At 50.2% G+C, this 19147-nt stretch overlaps 3 protein-coding genes across 3 annotated transcripts; all 3 read left to right on the plus strand.

Annotated features, from left to right (window-relative positions):
- The first annotated feature begins 2626 nt into the window (after positions 1-2626).
- LOC142819689 (formyl peptide receptor-related sequence 6-like) lies at positions 2627-3478 on the plus strand. The gene has a single exon (XM_075908234.1). The coding sequence runs from the start codon at positions 2627-2629 to the stop codon at positions 3476-3478; it is 852 nt and encodes a 283-aa protein (XP_075764349.1).
- A 2549-nt stretch (positions 3479-6027) lies between these two features.
- On the plus strand, positions 6028-7604 carry LOC142819690 (chemerin-like receptor 1). The gene has a single exon (XM_075908235.1). It carries the CDS (start codon positions 6750-6752, stop codon positions 7602-7604), a length of 855 nt encoding a protein of 284 aa, XP_075764350.1. The 5' UTR covers positions 6028-6749.
- A 6078-nt stretch (positions 7605-13682) lies between these two features.
- LOC142819647 (chemerin-like receptor 1) lies at positions 13683-15565 on the plus strand. The gene has a single exon (XM_075908048.1). It carries the CDS (start codon positions 13721-13723, stop codon positions 14651-14653), a length of 933 nt encoding a protein of 310 aa, XP_075764163.1. The 5' UTR covers positions 13683-13720; the 3' UTR covers positions 14654-15565.
- The last annotated feature ends 3582 nt before the right edge of the window (positions 15566-19147 follow it).

Genomic DNA, 19147 nt, shown 5'->3' on the forward strand with positions numbered 1-19147 from the left:
TGAACTAGCGCAGATCTTTTAGAAAAACATCCCACTATGATTTATAAATGGCCATGAATATAGAAACTAGTGTCCCAATGTGAATTCCTTTCCCTGTTAAAAATTGTGCCCTTATTTCTAGTTTGAATTTATCTAGCATTAAACTTCCAAGCATTTGGTTCTTGTTTCTCTATGTACTTGGGTACTTACAGATTAGAATAAATTTACCTCTTAACCATCTCTTTGGAGGAATAACAGAATCTTTTGCTGTGACTTGGTGTTTAGATTCTCTTGTGGGTTTTTGTTCAGTACAAAATAACGTGAGCACTAGAACCAATCAACAAATTTGGACTGAAAGTTTTTTCTTCTGGAAAATGCAGCCTCATTGAATGCAAAATATTTCACCAAACCCATTCGATTTCAAAGAATGTTTTCAAGGATAACATCTATAGGGAAATGTAATTGTTCCATTTGGTCTCACATTGCAATTTTCATTTCATTTTAGTTGCTTGAAAGGGACACTTATCTTGCTTTCCAGTTTGGAAATGGAGATTTTATATTTCCTCTCTTCCCATTTTAACACCATTTTAAAAGCTAAAAATGGTAATGGAAAAATTCTAGCCATGAAGAAACGTTTCCCTTCCTTTCAAACTGCAATTTCCATAGTGGTTCTGTTTTAAAATGCCAAAGAACTTTGGCTTTTGACTTTCAGGTTTGTGATTCTTTGCGGCTATTGGAAAATATTAAAGGTTATGGAATCATAGAACACTAGAATTGGAATGGACCTCAAGGGGTCATCAAGTCCAGTCCCCTGCCCACGCGGCAGGATCAAGCCCCATCTAGACGACCCCAATAGAGGTTTGTGTAACTGCTCTTAAATATCGCCGATGATAGCGATCCCACAACCTCCCTAGGCAATTTATTCCCATGTTTAACCATCCTGATAGGTCGGAAGTTTTTCCTAATGTCCCACCTAAACCTCCCTTGCTGCAGTTTAAGCCCATTGCTTCTTGTCCTGTCCTCAGAGGCCAAGGGGAACAATTTTTCTTCCTCCTCCTTGTAACACCCTCTCAGATACTTGAAAACTGTTACGTTTCCCCTCAGTCTTCCCTTTTCCAGGCTAAACAAGCCCAATTCTTTCAGCCTTCCCTCATAGCTCATGTTTTCTAGGCCTTTCATAATTTTTGATGCCCTTCTCTGGACCTTCTCCAATTTCTCCACATCTTTCCTGTAATGTGGTGCCCAGAACTGGACACAATATTCCAACTGAGGCCTAATCAATGCAGAGCGGTGCGGAAGAATGACTCCTCGTGTCTTGCTCACCACATTCCTTGCTCACAGCATCCCAGAATCATGTTGGCTTTTTTTGCAACAGTCTCACACTGTTGCCTCACATTTAGCTTGTGGTCTACTCTGGCCCCTAGATCCCTTTCTGCCGTACTCCTTCCTAGACAGTCACTTCCCATTCTGTGTGTGTGAAACTGATTGTTCCTTCCTAAGTGGAGCACTTTGCATTTGTCCTTATTAAACCTCATCGTATTTACCTCAGACCGTTTCTCCAGTTTGTCCAGATCATTTTGAATTCTGACCTTGTCCTCCAAAACACTTGCAACCCCTCCCAGCTTGGGATCATCTGCAAACTTAATAAGTGCCCTCTCTATGCTATCATCTAAATCGTTGATGAAGATATTGAACAGAACCAGTCCCAAAACCGACCCCTATGGAACCCCACTTGTTCTGCCCTTCTAGCACGACTGTGAATTGTTAACTACTCTCTGGCTGTGTCTAGACTGGCAAGTTTTTCCGCAAAATCATCTGCTTTTGCAGAAAAACTTGCCAGCTCTCTATACTGGCCGCTTGAATTTCCGCAAAAGCACTGACGATCTCATGTAAGATTGTAAGTGCTTTTGCGGAAATACTATGCTGCTCCCATTCAGGCAAAAGTCTTTTTCTGAAAAACTTTTGCGCAAAAGGGCCAGTGTAGACAGCAGAGATTTGTTTTCCGCAAAAAAGCCCCGACTGCGAAAATGGTGATCGGGGCTTTTTTGCGGAAAAGCGTCCTGCCAATCTAGAAGCATTTTCCAAAAATGCTTTTAATGGAAAACTTTTCCGTTAAAAGCATTTCTGGAAAATCATGCCAGTCTAGACGTAGCCTCTGAGAACAGTTATCCAGCCAGTTATGCACCCGCCTTATAGTAGCCCCATCTAGGTTTTATTTCCCTAGTTTATTGATAAGAAGGTCATGCAAGGCTGCATCAAATTCTTTACTACTATCTAGGTACCAGTCCACCGCTTCCCCTTTCTCCACAAGCCATGTTAGAAAACAGACACGTGGAGAAAAAAAGGTCTCATCACCCCCTTGCTTTTCTACTAGCCTCATTTGCTTTCTTTTTCCTCCTGCACTGACGGAGTTGCGGTGCACAGCAGCTAACCTGTGCAGCATGTATCAGTGCTACTGCTCTGCAGATTTTTGCATCATTCCCTTCTCTCCTGTCTCTCTCTCCATTTTGAAGACTTTACGTTTGTTCCTTCTCTGTTTTCTCTGTCCCAGAACTGTACGGCCTGTGCTTACCCCCAGAGGACAACCACTGAAGAAGCGGCCCATCTTCACAGTGTAGCTCCTTGGGAGACGAGGCACCTTGCGCTCATGGGGCTCTGCAGCCTGGCCTTCCTCATGGGGGTGACGGGGAACGGATTCATCATCTTCACCACTGGCTGCCGGAAGAAGAAAACAGTCGATGGCATGTGTCACCTGAACTTAGCCACCTCTGGATTTATCTTCACCGCCTTCCTACCTCTCACTGTGGCCCAGCTGGCCATGGGCTTGCACTGGTATTTGAGAAGTTTCCTGTGCAAGATAATCAACATCATCACCACCCTCAGCATGTTCTCCAGATGCTTCCACCTCACAGCCATCAGCACCGACCACTGTCTCACCACGCTTTGTCCCGTGTGGGCCCAGAACCATCGTACGGTCCACCTGGCCTCCCTGGTCATGCTGGGCACCTGGATTCTCTCTGTCATCGTCACCTGGCGCTACCACGGCCTCTGCTCAGACCAGAGCCTCTTGTTGAGAGAGACTGGAGATGCCGTCAACGTCGCCGCCCGGTTCCTGATTGGGTTCCTGCTCCCCCTAGCCTTGAACACCATCTGCTTGATCATTCTGGCTGCCAAACGGGGCCAGAACCAGGTGGCTCAGGCCGAGAAACCCTTGAGGACCCTCTTGGTCTTGAACGCCTGTTTCTTCCTCTGCTGGTTCCCGTATCACGTCATTGCTTTCTTGGACATCTCGCCCAGGGCATCACCTCCAGACGCAACAGCGTCCCTGGACACGGGGGCCATTTTTGCTCACAGCCTGCTCTGTTTCCACAGCTGCTTCTACCCCTTGTTCTACCTCAGCACACGACAGCATTTCGCAGGCTGCTGGGGACGGAGGCGGAGCTGTCAAACCCCAGCCAACGCAGGAGCGGAGCCAGCTGAGTCGGCAGCAGATATATAGGGGGCCATCTTCCTAGTGAGGAATGGAGAGTTTTGATGCCCTGGGTTGTATCATTTCTTAGTTCTCAATCTTTTTTTCTACAGATCCCATTTTTTTGCCAAGAATGCCCCATTTTCATACATCGAGTTTCTTTTTTGGGGGGGGGGAGGAATTAATTAGAGTTGGTTTCGGTGGCATTTTTTGAAAATGGTTGAAAGTAACTATTGTTAAAATTGTGTCTTTTGGTGTCTGCAGTTTGGGTGTTTGGATCTTCCAGGGTGGCTCTTCCATTTCTTCCCGTTGCAGGATTGTGGTTATTTTCAGCCAGCCTCAACGCTTCCTGTCTCCCGTGTTGTACTGAAAACTACGCCACACGGACAAGCTGTCCTTTTAAACCCTGAGGGATTTCTGGTTCTAAGGGCAAAGCTCTGTGGGGGAACAGCAATAATTCAGTCTGCAACAACCCAGCTAAGGAGGGGTGACCCTCTAGAGCAGCCTGTTTTGTGTCTCTGTGGTTTGGAGGGTGTTGTGTGAAGTCTGGATTCTCAGAAATAGTCATGCTATATCACAACCATTTAGCAGAAGTCTTGAGTATGTCTCTTTCACATCTCCTGTTCACAATATGCAGACATCGGTCAAAACCCAAAGGAGAAATTGAGCCCCATTCACGCCAACAGCAAAACACCCATCAACATTAGTTAGGGTACATCTACACTAGCCCCCTACATAGATCTAGGGAGGCTAATGAGGGCAACCGGAATTGCAAATCAAGCCCGGGATTTAAATATCCCAAGCTTGATTTACATGTTCCCAGCCGGTCGCCATTTTAGAAATTGACTAGCCCAAAGTAACTGCCCGCTTCTACACGCAGCAGTAAAATGGGATTCCGGAATTAAGCCCTCAATTGAACTAGGTGGTATTCCTCGTGGAATGAGGTTTACCACCTAATTCGATTTAGGGCTTTAAATTGGAAACCCGTTTCACTGCCGCGTGTAGAAGCGGGCAGTTACTTCGGGCTAGTCAATTTCTAAAATGGCGACTGGCCGGGAACATGCAAATCAAGCTTGGGATATTTAAATCCTGGGCTTGATTTGCAATTCTGGTCGCCCTTATTAGCCTCCCTAGATCGATCTAGGGGGCTAGTGTAGACGTACCCTGAGTCAGGATTGCTTTCCAAGTTCTTTGTCACGGTCACATATTCATGGCCTCTCAGGCCAGATAGGAAACTTTGTAACAGTTGAATCTGTCCTCCTACACAACACAGGCCATAAAATGACTTGGAATTAATTCCTCATGGAATTACCCCAGATCTTTGCCAAATTTAAAACCTGCCAGTGATGGACAATCCGCCATGATCCTTGAGAAGCGGTCCCAGGGATTACTACCCTCCCTGTCAGCCCTGTGCGACTTCTTCAGAGAAGAGCCACAAGGCCGATGGAGGGACCAGAAAACACGCCCACCTCTGAGACACTCGGCTGGGTTTTCCAAAGAGAAGCTTCATCACAGTCAATAACTGTCGACACACGGAAGAAATATTCAACAACAGGCGCTTCCGTCCCTCCGAGGAGAGTCTGGCCTGGTCCAATGGCTGGAATTTGAAGCGAGACGAATTCTGACTGGAAATAAGGCATCATTTAACGAGGAGCATAATTAAGCCAGGGAGCAAAGTACCCGCAGGGGTGGTGGCTTGTCCATCACGGGTTATGTTTGAAGCAGGGCTGGGTGTCTCCTGACAGGCCTGGCTAGGAGTTAGCTCGGGGGTTCTGTGGGTTGCAGGAGGAATCCAACGAGAGGCTGAGATGGTCCCTTCTGGCCTGGCCCTGTGTCAGTCTGTGTCTTGGCCTCAGCTGCCCCTCTGGGTTGAGTCAGACCTTTGTGTGTGGAGCGAAGAGCCCTTTGCCAGTCCTTGTCCCTCTCTAGGGAGTTACACCTGGCAACCGCGTCCCCCTTCACCTTCCCTGCCCTGGGTCTGCCCCAGCGCCTGGTGTTGGAGTCACAAGGCGGCTCGGGGTCCCAGGTTGGCCTGAGCCCGGCTGCAGTGGGAGCTCAGGCTGAACCGAAACGTGCCCGAGGCCTGGGGCCTGCAGGCAACGGAGGCGAGACACAGGCAGGTAAGAGGCCGGGCTGTGGTTTCTGTGGTCTGTAGCCCAGTGCGAGCATTTCCTCAGCGCTGGCTGGGCCAAGCTGGGATCCCTGCAGCAGAGGCCGGGCTCAGAATCCGAATGGCCAGTTCTGGGGGGCGAGGGGGCTCTGGTCTCATTCCCCAGCTAAGAGGCCCTGGTGGGTACAAAGTCCCAGCTGTTGTCTCTGCTCCTGGGACCTCCATCTGTGGAGTTGGCTGGACATGGCTGTCTCAGGCCCTGCCCTCCCCCCCCCCCGCACCCCAGTGTGGCGACCGAATGCAGACACCTTGCTAGGCCCCAGCAGGAGGGAGCTTGTGTTTTCATGACGTCTGCATGCAGCAGCGGGGGCTGAGGCCTTCCTGATGTGACCAGACCCAGCCACATCCGGTGACCTGCACAATCCCCCCCCCCTCGATACACCCCTCATGTGAACGGCTCCCTGCTCTGAGCTGAACCAGTCTGGGGGAGATGCCTGAGGCATCACGTCGGAGACGGGAGACGCTGCGTCCCCCCAAGACATAGGTAAGGAAATGAAGGACACTCTCCAACTGCCTCCTTATATCTCCCTTCCAACACAGCCCCCTGGATCTCCCCTCTCCCTGCTGCCCCCAGACCCTTCCCTCATCCCCCCTGGATGGAGCCGGGTGAAGTTATTTCTGGGCCCCGTTGTTAGAGGTTAGCTCCTTAGAACCTCTCCTAGCTTGGGAGAGGGGCTGCATGGACCCACCGGGCCTGGCCACAGCCAGCTCATGCCCTAAACAGACAAATGTGTGGAGGGGAAACTGAGGCACAAGGCCACGTTGTTAGTTGTCCAACTATTTTTAAAATGTTTGGTTTCATATAAAAACTCTGGTAACGTGTAAAACAGAACCGCGCTCAGGCTGAGGAGAGACACAACGCATCCGGCAGGTTGGCTGGGGGTTGGGGTAAATGACCCCTGCGGTCCCTGGCTCCTGTTTGTACCACTGGTGCCCTTGCCCTATAAGGACTCGATCTTAGTTGAGCTCTAGGTCTGGGAAATTATAAACTCGGCGTTTCTCTCTCTGTCCCTGTCCTCTCCCGGCGGCGTTATCATTCCTCTCCCTTCCTTCCCTCAGCCCAACGTCTGCCCCTCCCCCACCCAGCCCTGAGGAGAAGGAGGCCATATTGTGACGACAGCCCCTCCAAGAATGGAGTTCCTCCCAATCTTCTTCCTAGTGCTCTATGGCTTGGCCTTCCTCGCCGGGGCGCCATTGAACGGCTACGTCCTCTTCATCACCGGTTGCCGTGAGCAGAGGACGGCCAGTGCCATGTGGTTCCTGAACCGGGCCGTGTCCGATTTTATCTTCATCATCTGCCTGCCCCTCAGACTCACCTCCATCTTCATCCAGGACATGGAGTGGGCCAGGAGGCTGAGCAGCTCCATCAACTCCCTGCACATGTTCTCCAGCGCCTTCCTCCTCACAGCCATCAGCATCGATCGCTGCATCCTCGCGGCACGGCCTGAGTGGGCCCAGAAATGCCGCACGCCCTGCCTGGCCTTCTGGGGAGTTCTCATTACATGGGCCCTGTCTCTTGGCTTCAGCTCGCGATATGAATTCCTCATTCCACCTGCAATCACCAGCATGAATTTCCCACTGGACGAAGGGGGGGTGAAGGCCGCCATCACGATCCATTTCCTGGCTGGGTTTCTGATCCCATTAGCCTTGATCTTGATCTCAATCGTCTACGTTCTTCAAGCTTCCAGGCTGAGAAGGAACCGACTGATCCAGGCCAACCAGCCCCTCAAGATCCTTCTCGGCTTGATCCCGACCTTTTTCCTTTGCTGGCTGCCCTATCACGTCTTCTACTTCCTGTGGATTTCAGCTACGCATCCTTGGCCTCTTCTGGGAATAGGAAGTGCATTTGCTTGTGTCTTCACATATGTCAACAGCTGCCTCAACCCCATTTTCTACCTCACCATGGAGGAAGAGTTTTTGAGGTACCCGCAATGTGCTCACAATCCCCACAGGACCGACCACTCAGGGTCAGAGACGGTTGTCTAGGAGAATGGATTAAATTGTTGGTATTTGCAGGGAGAAAAGATTCTGTTTGCTGGGATCTGTAACTTCCTCTTGATCCCAATATTGTTTTTTTTAGCAAGTGAATTGTTTGGCCTTCTTCAGAGAAGAGCCACAAGAATTATCAAAGGATCGGAAAACCTGTCCCAGAGTGAGAGACACAAGCAGCAAAATCTATTTAGCAGAACAAAGAGAAGTTGATGGGCGGATGATCACAGTCTGACAGAACCTACGTGGGGAACAAATATTCAACAACAGCCTCTGCCATCTAGCCGAGGAAGGTGTAACAGGGCCCAGTGAACAGAAATTGAACCTAGACAAATTCAGCCTGGAAATGAGGCGTACATTTTTAAGGATCAGAGTCACTGACTATGGGAACAATTTCCCAAGGGTTGTGGTGGACTCTCCCTCATTGGGCATCTAAAATCCAGCTTAGCTGGGTTATTAAAAGCTCTTCTCTAGGGATTGGTGTGGGGCAGGTCTCTGGCCCGTGTGATCTGGGAGGTCAGAAGAGCTGATCGCAATGGTCCCTGCCAGTCTCGGAACTGACAAATCGATCATTGTAAGGAAATAGGCGAGAGTTTGGTCTTGGTTCATTCTTAGATCATTGGGTTCTTTACGGTCTCTGCTTTTCTGCACCATCATGTCAGTATTGGGGTCATCACGTCATCTCCGCTCCTGGGCACCTCCAGCTCCTCTTCTCTCCCGTGGTTCCTGAAGATCAACGGGGCCATGAAGCAACATTTTCCAAAGGGCTTAACGCCCATTTTAAAGGCACCTTTTCATTCTCTCTCTTTAAAAAAAAAAATGTGGTGTATATTTAATTTGAGCTTCTATTCAGGTGCTTTTAAGAAGTTTCCATGCAGCCTGCAGGGATCCCACTTTTGAACTAACTTCCTCGTTTTTGTGTAGTTCACCTTTCCGAAATTAATTACTACTGTGGTTGGCTGCTGTGGTGTTCCGCCACAGGGATGTTCAGTTTAACTATGTTATGGTCACTCTTACCAAATGGTCCAGCGATATGCACCTCGGCACCAGCTCCTGTGCGCCACGTAGAACTACATCAGGAACTGCCTCTCCCCGCCTTGGGGTTCCAGAACAGCTGTGCCAAGAAGCAGCCATTTCAGGTCCCGAGAAACTTACTCTCTGTGTCCCGTCCTGAGGTAACGTGTACCCAGACAATGTGATTATTCCTCTTTGTTCAACTCTGGTGAGGCCACATGTGGAGTATTGTGTCCAGTTCTTGCCCCCCTCCCCCACAGAAAGGATGTGGACACATTGGAGAGGGTCCAGCGGAGGGCAATGAAAATGATTAAGGAGCTGGAGCGCATGACCTGCGAGGAGGGGCTGAGGGATTTGGGTTTGTTTAGTCTGCAGAAGAGAAGAGTGAGGGGGGGATTTGAGAGCAGCCTGCAACTCCCTGAAGGGGGGTTCCAAAGAGGATGGAGAGAGGCCGTTCTCAGTGGGGGCAGGTGGCAGAACAAGGAACAATGGCCTCAAGTTTCAGTGGGTGAGCACTAGGTTGGGTATTAGGACAAAGGATTTCCCTAGGCAGGTGGGTTGGGTTCCCTAGGGAAGTGGTGGAGTCTCCATCCCTAGAGGTGTTTAATTCTCGGCTTGACAAAGCCCTGGCCGGGTTGATTTAGTTGGGATTGGTTCTTCCTTAAGCAGGGGGCTGGACTTGATGACTCCTGAGATATCTTCCAGCTCTACGAGTCTATGACTGTGGGGAGAGTTGAAATCCCCTATTATTCTTGAGTTTTTTATTCTTGCCTCTCTAATCTCCCTGAGCATTTCACAGTCACTATCCCCATCCTGGTCTCCTGATATATCCCTGCTGCTGTATTCGTATCCTTAGAGCACGGAATTACGACCCGTAGAGCGTTTATGGCAAAGTTCTGCTCTTTCAGATTCTTACTCCGTTTCATTCCATGCTTTCGTTTACACATAGTACCACTTCCACACCAGCACAGCCTGTCGTGACCTTCTGATGTCGTTTTAGTATTATTATGTCCCTTTGCTTATCCTCATTTCATCAAGCTTCTCTGATGCGTGTCACGTCAATCTCTTTATTTCATAAGAGGCTCTCCAGTTCACTGAGCTTACTGTTTAGACTTGTGCCGTTTGTGTGTAAGTGATTACAGTTGTCACTTCTTAGCTGTCTGCAATGACATGATTGAATTGAATTCACATAAGAACAGCCAAACTGGGTCATACCAAAAGTCCATATAGACCAGTGTCATGTCTCCCAACAGTGGCACATACCAGATGCCCCAGAGGGAGGGAACACAACAGGTAATCCTCACGTGATCTCTCTCCTGTCACCCGTTTCTTTCCTACCTATCCTGGCTAATAGCCATTGATGGACCTAATCTCCATGAATCTATCTAGCTCTTTTTTGAACCCTGTTAAAGTCCTGGTTTTCACCCCATCCTCTGGCAAGGAGTTCCACGGGTTGACTGTGAGCCGAGTAAAGAAAAGCTTCCTTTTGTTGGTTTTAAACCTTAAAAATGAAACCTTAAAAGTTGACTTAAAATTTTTGAAAGCCCCTGTGTGTTAGGTACCTAACTCCTGTCGGCCTTCAGTGGGAATTTGGCAGCTAACTCCCTTAGCTGCTTTTAAAAATCGAGTCCAGTCTCTTCATTCCCACCCCTGAACCTTCAACCCTAATGAGCCACCCCCTAGAAAACCATGAGATTGGTCTGAAAAGCAAGACATCTGTGTTGTTCATTTTTTGCCTTCTAATAGTGCTGGGTTGGGGGAGCATTTCAAGCTTTTCTGTGCGGCAAGGAAGTGTAGAAAGTTACTTCAACAAACAAGAGAAAGATCAAATTCCCACCCAGTCACTGGACTCCCAGAGCAGGCGGAGGGGCAATTCTCCCCACTGGGGGAGGGGTGGGCTGGGCACTGAGCTGCCCCTAGCCAGGCTTGGAGCAGGGCTGCAGGGGGCAGCTCTGGGGGGGCAGAGCGGGGAGCTGGGGATTGGCTGGAGCCCCTTGTTGTGAGTTCTGGTCTGGCTGAGGAGTGACTGGTGGCTCTGAGCCGGGGGAGTCCCTGCCAGGGGATGGGGGTGCGAGTGCAGAGCCTGGCTGGGGGTGCAGCCTGTCACTGGGTCACAGAGTGAGAGGGACACCCCAGGCTGGTAGAGCATTTCATGTAGTCAACTCCCAGTGGGGCTTTGGTGTCTTGCTCCAGCTGGCAGGGCCAGGGTGTCAGCTGGTCCTGTGTTCTGGTCCAGTAGTTTCAGCCAGATGTGGCTGTTTCTGCCTCTCTGCTCTGCTGGGACCCATCCGCCTGCCCCGGGGTGTGGGCCTGCGAATGCAGCCCCCTTGCTGGGTCCAGCGAGTGGAGAGTGGTTCGCATGAGGTAGCCATGGGGGCCGGAGGCCTTCTAGACTTTGCAAACCTTCAGTTCAGCCAAACCAGCTCAGGCGGCAGCAGGAAGCCACCCTGTGGGGTTTGCTTGGGGCCGAGATAAAAATAGGGGGGAGATCACAGGATGTGGCTGGGTCTGGTCACATCTGCAAAGCCTGCAGGCCCTTCGGTGCCCACAGCTACATGCAGAGCTCACCCGAACCGCAATCCCCCACCTCCACCCCCAGCTGGGCCCAGCAAGGGGGCTGCTTTTGGCTCCCACATCCAAGGGAGGAGGGCAGGTCCCCAGCACAGAGCATTGTCATCCCCCAGGCTACCCCCATATGAACAGCTGCCTGCTCCGGGGTGAGCCAGTTGGGGCGAGCTGCAGGTATCGAGACAGGAGTCGGCTCTGAGAGGCTGCGTCCCCCCAAGACACGGGTAAGGAAAAGAGGGAAACCCTCCGGCTGCTGCTGAGTCTCTTCCCCCCACCCCCGACACCACTGCCCCCTGGGTCTGCTCCTTTCCCTCTGCTCCCACCCATTCCCCTCATTGATTCTGGACAGGGCGAGTTGCCTGATGCCGCACAGACTCTCGGGGACAAACAGGCACACTGAAGGCCCCACAAAGGAAAACTGACAGCTTTCATGGCCACCAAAGGAAATGTACTTCTATTGGAAAGTCATAAGTATTTATTATTAGAGATTATGGTTTAGGTACATTGTAATATTATTTCAGGTCTTGTTTGAATATAATAAAATAATTGGATGTGTAAAATGGTTATTTGCTCATAAATAATATTTTTTAATATAAATATAAATTGTAGGTACTTTCAATTATTTTATATGATACATAACTTGTTTTGTTGAAATACAAACAAGTACAAGCAGTGGTTAACCAAATAGAACAGGCTTCTGTGAAAATTTGAGTTACTTTGTAAGTTTGAGGTTTTGCATAAATATATAATTATTTGTGCGATTGCAAAACAATGAACATATATTTATTGATATAAAATTAATATAATATGTTTTGTGAATTTATTTGGGAATAAATAAATAAAAAACAAAATATTACCAAAATATCCCCATCTTCTCCCCCAAAGCCAGGCACCCCCATGCCCCACTTGTAACCCAACCCTCCTCTACTCCCTCAGGGTATGCATACATTACCCCGCTAGTTCGAACAAGCGGGGTAGAGTAGACATACCCTCAGAGCCAGGTACCTCCAGGTCCTCCGCTGCTCTAAGCCAATGCCTCCCCCCTACCTCAAAGCGAGGCATCCCCAGTTGCCCCCAATGCACTCTAACCCAATGCCTCACCCCTGAGCCAGGGACTACCAGCCTCTCCCTCCCTCCCCCGCTCTAACCCAATCCATTTCCTCTCTCCCGGAACCAGGTACCCCCAGTGCTCCCCCTTCCCTGGTCCAACCTAGTGCCTGGGTTCTGGAGCCACTGCCACCAGGCGCTTCTCCCTCCAGGCACTGGGCCACGTGCACAGAGCGGCCGGCCCTGAGTAGACCGGGCGCACGGCTCAGAACCAGCAGGAGCCGCGTTTCTTGAATCAAAGAGCTGCCTGTGGCCGGAGAGCCGTTGAATGGGCTCCCCTGTTATAAACAATGGAACCGGGCAGCCGCACTTCGATCATTTATAAAGATGTAGTCGGGGGCTGCAGAAATATTGACACGATGGCTCTAACGTATCCGTGCAAATGGCCCAGACGGCACAAAAGCCCCACGTCAGAATGAAGGGTCGGGTGGAAGAATCGCTTTGAAAAATTCATGATTTTAAACAAGAGGGGAACGATCGCTCACAAAGTTAAAAAAAATAACCACCAAAGACAGGATTTCTCAAGGAAAGTAACAGCAACAGGATTTGGGAATTTCCATGAGGCTATAGGAAGGGTGGGGGAGCCTCTCGCTCTGTCTCCGCATCTGAGACACCCCACGCTCCATTGTCCACCTCCCCTCGGCTAGAAATCCAGCTTCTCAGGAAGAAGCATAATGTGGCTTTGAAAAATATATTTGGGTTAGTAAAAAGAAATGCCCCAGTATTAAGTAAACCCCAAAGCTGCTGGGGCCAAGGACAGACACGACACACCCTGCATTCCTGCAGTGGTGTTCGCCCCGAATGGCTTTATTCTTCAAAGGGTCTCAAGCCATTGGTGACATTCGCCTACAAGGATTTGAGTTCCAATCAGCATCTGGGGATTTTATAAACCAGGGGTGGGGAATCTAAGGGGGCCAGATGCATTTACCCGGACCAGTCCCCAAGGTTCAGGGCTCCCCCCCAGCATGGACAGTCTGGGGGTCTTATAAACCAGGGGTAGGGAACCTAAGGCCCAGAGGCCAGATGCAGCCCCCAGCTTCCCTATACCAGTCCCCAAGATTCAGGGCTCTCCCCTCCAGCATTGGGGAGCCCAGACTGGTGCTCCAGCCTGCTTCCCCTCCAGTTGTCATCCCACATGGCTGGAGCACACAAAATCTGCCAGACTGGCCCCCCCAGGCTGTGGTGAGGGAGGAGAACGTGGGGAGGGTCTTTCTCCTTCTCACACGGGGACCACTTCAGAGAGGGTGGGTTGGGTTTTTTTTGGCTTCTCACTTCTGCGCAGCCCCCGACTGATTTTTCTGTGGGGTCCGTGGCCCTTGACCCAAAAAATGTTTCCCAGCCCTGTGAACTCTGATGAGATTAGACCTCTGTGACTGTCTGCCTCTCTTGATGCCCTTTGAATTGCTCTCCCTTTCCTCAGTACAATGTCTGTGCAGCCTTCCTTGAGCTATGCGGAGTCCGGGCATATTGAACCTGCACATTCTCCGATAATGACGATCCTTCCACTCCTCTTCTTGGTGCTGTGGGGCTTGGCCTTCCTTGCCGGGGTGCCGTTAAATGGCTACGTCCTCTTCGTCACCGGCTGCCGAATGCAGAGAACGGCCAGCACCGTGTGGTTCATGAACCGGGCCGTGTCCGATTTCATCTTCATCCTCTGCCTGCCCGTCAGACTCATCTCCATCTTCCCGCACTTAGACGGGGCCAGGAAGCCAAGCAGCCATATCACCTCCCTGCACATGTTCTCCAGCGCCTTCCTCCTCACGGCCATCAGCATCGATCGCTGCATCCTCGTGACACGGCCTGAGTGGGCCCAGAAATGCCGCACGCCCTGCCTGGCCTTCTGGGAGGGTCTGGTTACATGGGCCCTGTCTGTTGGGTTCAGCTTGCGGTATGACGACCTCTTTGAATCCATCCTCCTACCTGCCAGCCCCAGCATGTACTTTGGCATTGATAAAGATAACAGGACAATGCAGGCCATTGTGATCCAGTTCCTGGTTGGGTTTCTGATCCCATTAGCCTTGAATTTGATCCCAACCTTATACATCGTTCTAGCTGCCAGGCGGAGAAGGAACAGGCTGCTCCAGTCTACTCAGCCTCTCAAGATTCTTCTTGGCTTGATCCCGACCTTTTTCATATTCTGGCTGCCATATCACGTCTTCTTCTTCCTGTGGATTTCAGCTCGATTACATCCATATAGCCTGGCCTCGGACAGCACTTTTCCTTATTTCCTGATGTATTTCAACTGCTGCCTCAACCCCATCTTCTACCTCACCATGGAGGAAGAGTTTCTGAAGCACCGGCAACGTGCTCGCAACCCCCATGTCACTGACCACTCAGGGCCAGAGCCAGCTGAATAGGGGAATGGATGGAACTGTCAATATTGCTGTTCCCTGACCCGTAACTTCCTCTTGACCCCAAAACTGTCTTTTTGAGCAAGAGAATTTTTGGCCTTGTCGTTGGTTCCGGGACCAACTGCTCCAAGAAGTAGTCATATAAGGTCTCAAGAACCTCTCTCTCCACATCCCGTCCTATGGTGCCATGTAGCCAGTCAGTCAATGTGGGAAGAGTTGAAATCCCTCATTATTCTTGAGTTTTTAAATTGTATGGCCCCTCTGATCCCCCGGAGCTTTTCACAGTCACTGTCCCCATCACTTGTCAGGTGGGCAGCAACATATCCCGACTGCTCTATTCTTCTCATTGCGTGGCATTACTACCCACGCAGAGTCTACGGAACTGTTGGGTTTATTTAATATTCTTACATCATTTAATTGTATGCTTTTTTCACATATAGCGCCACTCTCTCATCTGCACAGCTTGTTCTGTCCCTCCAACAGAATTTTTACCTGGGTATTATCATGTCCCATTAATCACCCTCATTCCACCAAGTTTCTGAGATGCCTATCACGTTAATCTCTTCATTTACTATGAAGCATTCTAGTTCACCAACCTTATCAATTAGACTTCTAACTTTTGCATATAAATATTTACAAATTGCCATGTTTCGGCTGTCTGTCAGTACATGATATAATCGAATTTGAGATTTTCAAAAGAACCTCTGAGAATTAGGAGCTTAAATCCTATAGATCTAACCAGGAGAATTTGGCTCCTAAGTCCCTTTGCTACTCTTTAAAAACTAAGTGTGTTTCCTCATTGCCAAGCTTGAGCTTTCAAACGTCTCCTACAGCACTATGAGATTGGTATGAAAAGGAAGACATTTGGATTCTTCTATTTCCCATCTGTTTTTTGGGGGTTTTTGTTTTTGAATGGAGCTGGGCATTTCAAACTTTTCTTTGCAAGAAAGAAAGAAAGAAAGAAAGAAAGAAAGAAAGAAAGAAAGAAAGAAAGAAAGAAAGAAAGAAAGAAAGAAAGAAAGAAAGAAAGAAAGAAAGAAAGAAAGAAAAGATAAATTCCTACTAAAAACCTGATTCCGGGATCTGGAGCTTTGAGAAAACCAGCAAGCAGCACAGTGAATGCTGCCAATAAACTTTAAGAGTCGATGATGCTACAAAACTCTGCCAAAAAGAAAACCAGAAGTTCCCAGCTCTGCTTTAGAAGCCAAAGGGGTGAGGTGATGTTTAAATATTGGGGACTTTAAATACAAGGAGGGAGGCTCTGGCATGTTGCACCTCCAAACAGCGCTCTGGGGCTCCCATATTCATAACTGGGATATAATTACAATGCATTTTGTACTAGGGATGTAAAAGGTTAACCAGTTAACTGGTTACCTGGTAACCGTACACCTTTCCAACATGCATGCCAGGTAACCAGTTAACCAGAAGGCTTGGCTGGCAGGAGCAGCCCCGCTACCTGCTATGCAGTGAGCCGGTGCTGGAGCACCCACTTGCCCATTGCTGGTGGTTAACCTGGTTAAACAAACCGTTTAACTGGTTAGCAAATGTGGCTGGTTTTACGCCCCTATTTATACCACGTCTGCCTTGTGCGGTGTCATTTTAAATGTCTTGATCTGTGGAAAATGAATATGCTGTTGGGTTGTGCGTGCGCTCCTTGCACGTGAGGTTGAGAAGTTTTTTGGGAGGAGGTTGCATCTCTCTCTCTAAGGCTTACTCTAAACTGGCACATGAGCGATAATGCAAATGTCTTTTCCTCGGGGTTGGAAGTTTTCTGTCCGCCCCCAGCGTTCACCCTGCCCGACTTTTAGCAGCAGAGCTACTGCAGCTCAGCTTTGTCCTTCAAAGAGGGCGGGGGAGCGGCTAAGTACCCGTGTCAGGGAAAAGCCTTGTCACTCCCACAGCAGAATGGAAAAAGCCAGATGTGAATTCCTGGGAACACCAGCTCCCAGCCCTTCTGGGAGAACAACGGAGCTGCCAGACAAGGTTCAAGGCCCCTCAGCATCCACCAAGGTATCCTCCAACCCAGGAGCTGCAGCCAAGGGAGGTTTCTCAGAGCACAGACCGGGGGAGGGGATAGCTTGATGCCCCGCACAGCAAAGCGGCTTTCTAGCAAACTGGGAGAAGCTATTAAAGAGGGGAATTAAGAGTGTAGAATACCAGGGCTGGCAGAGACCTCAGGAGGCATCCAGTCCAGCACCTGCCCAAAGCAGGACCAACCCAACTCAATCATCCTAGCCAGGGCTTTGTCCAGCAGGGAGATTCCACCCCTTCCCTAGGGAACCCAGCCCAGTGCTTCCCCACACACCTAGGCTACGTCTACACTGGCATGAATTTCCGGAAATGCTTGAAACGGAACAGTTTTCCATTATAAGTATTTCCGGGAAAAGAGCGTCTACACTGGCAGGATGCTTTTCCAGAAAAGCCCTTTTTCCGGAAAAGCGTTCGTGGCCAATGTAGACACACTTTTCCGGAAAAAAGCCCCGATCGTCATTTTCGCGATCGGAGCTTTTTTCCAGAAAAGACTACAGGCAGTCCCCGGGTTACGTACAAGATAGGGACTGTAGGTTTGTTCTTAAGTTGAATCTGTATGTAAGTCGGAACTGGCATCCAGATTCAGCCGCTGCTGAAACTGATCAGTTTCAACAGCGGCTGAATCTGGACGCCAGTTCTGACTTACATACAGATTCAACTTAAGAACCCCAGGCATCCCCAAGTCAGCTGCTGCTGAAACTGATCAGCGGCTGATTCCAGGAAGCCCGGGGCAGGGGTTTCCTGTAGTCAGCCACTGGTCAGTTTCAGCAGCAGCTGACTTGGGGACACCTAGGGCAGAGCAGCTGGGGTGCTGCTGGATTGATCCAGTAGCGCCGCCGCTCCTCGACGCTACTGGACCAACCCAGCAGCACCCAAGCTGCTGCCCCAGGCGTCCTGATTCAGCCGCTGCTGAAACTGACCAGCAGTGGCTGAATCAGGACGCCTGGGGCAGAGCAGCTGGGGTGCTGCCGGGTTGGTCCAGTAGCGCCCAGAGCGGCGCTACGGGACCAACCGGCAGCTCCCCAGCTGCTGTACCACAGGCGTCCGGAGCAAAACCACAGAGCACGGGGGCAACGGGACAGCCCAGAGGCGCCATGGCTGTCCTGCTGCCCTCGGGCTCTGCAGACCAGGGGGACGGGGAGCAAAGCAGAGCAAAGCCGCGGAGCACGCGGGCAGCGGACAGCCCAGACGCGTCTGGGCTGTCCACTGCCCGCGTGTTCCGCTGCTTTGCTTCCTCTCCCTGGTCTGCTGGAGACCAGGGAGAGGGCCCCGTTCGTAACTGCGGATCCGATGTAAGTCAGATCTGCGTAACTCGGGGACTGCCTGTACTGGGCTGTCTACATTGGCCCTTTTCCAGAACAGTTTTCTGGAAAAAGGACTTTTGCCTGAACGGGAGCAGCATAGTTTTTCCGGAAAAGCAGCTGATTTCTTAGAGTAGATCGTCAGTGCTTTTCCGGAAATTCAAGGAGCCAGTGTAGACAGCTCACAGCTTATTATGGAAAAGCGGCTGATTTTCCAGAATAAGTGGCCCAGTGTAGACACAGCCCTAGGGAAATCGTTTGTCCTAATCTCCAACCTAGACCTCCCCCACTGTAACTTGAGCCCATTGCTCCTTGTTCTGCCACCTGCCTCCTCTGAGAACAGCCTCTCTCCAGCCTCTTGGAACCCCACTTCAGCCTCTCTTCATAGGTCAGGTGCGCCAGCCCCCTCGTCATTTTGGTCGCCTTCCTCTGGACTCTCTCCAATGTGTCCAAATCCTTTCTAGAATTGCGAGGGGGCAGAACCAGATGCAATACTCCAGGGCTACATCTACATTGCACATTCTTGCGCAAGAAGATATGCAAATAAGGCGTGGTGATGAATATGGCCACACCTAATTTGCATACCTAATGAGCCACCATTTTTTCACAAGGGACTTTTGTGCAAGAAGGAGCGGTCTACACTGTTCCTTCTTGAGGAAAAACCCACTCTTGTGCAAAAGCTGTTCTGCCGCTTATTTTCAGGCAGAACAGCTCTTGCGTGGCGGTGGGGGTTGCGCACGAAGGAGCAGTGAGGACTGCTCCTTCTTGCGCAAAAGCGCCTTGTGCAAATATGGCGGCTTGATAGGTATGCAAATTAGGTGTGGCCATATTCATCGCCATGCCTCATTTGCATATCTTCTTGCACAAGAATGCACAATGCAGACATAGCCCAGATGTGGCCTCCCCAGTGCAGAATAAAGGGGAATATTCATGTCCCTAGATCTGTTGACAATGCTCCTCCGATTGCACAGGTAACGTCTCCCTGGCCTCCTCCCGCGGTAGAGCCCCACAGGGCAAACACTGAACAGCTGGAGCCCCCAGAGTCTGTCTCTCCCCCGCCTGGGCTCCTGGCCCTTCTCTGACCCCTCCTCATGTAGCCAAATTGTCCCATTTCACTATTGGCATCAGGAGCCCAGTGCAATGAATGTAAAACATTTGCCATGAGGCC

The sequence above is a fragment of the Pelodiscus sinensis genome, chromosome 24 (genome assembly GCF_049634645.1).
Source record: "Pelodiscus sinensis isolate JC-2024 chromosome 24, ASM4963464v1, whole genome shotgun sequence".
Taxonomy (NCBI): Eukaryota; Metazoa; Chordata; order Testudines; family Trionychidae; genus Pelodiscus; species Pelodiscus sinensis.

What these genes read in the sequence shown, in the direction of transcription:
- LOC142819690 (XM_075908235.1), top strand. Translation starts at nt 6,750, where the DNA reads ATGGAGTTCCTCCCAATCTTCTTCCTAGTGCTCTATGGCTTGGCCTTC.
- LOC142819647 (XM_075908048.1), top strand. Translation starts at nt 13,721, where the DNA reads ATGTCTGTGCAGCCTTCCTTGAGCTATGCGGAGTCCGGGCATATTGAA.
- LOC142819689 (XM_075908234.1), top strand. Translation starts at nt 2,627, where the DNA reads ATGGGGCTCTGCAGCCTGGCCTTCCTCATGGGGGTGACGGGGAACGGA.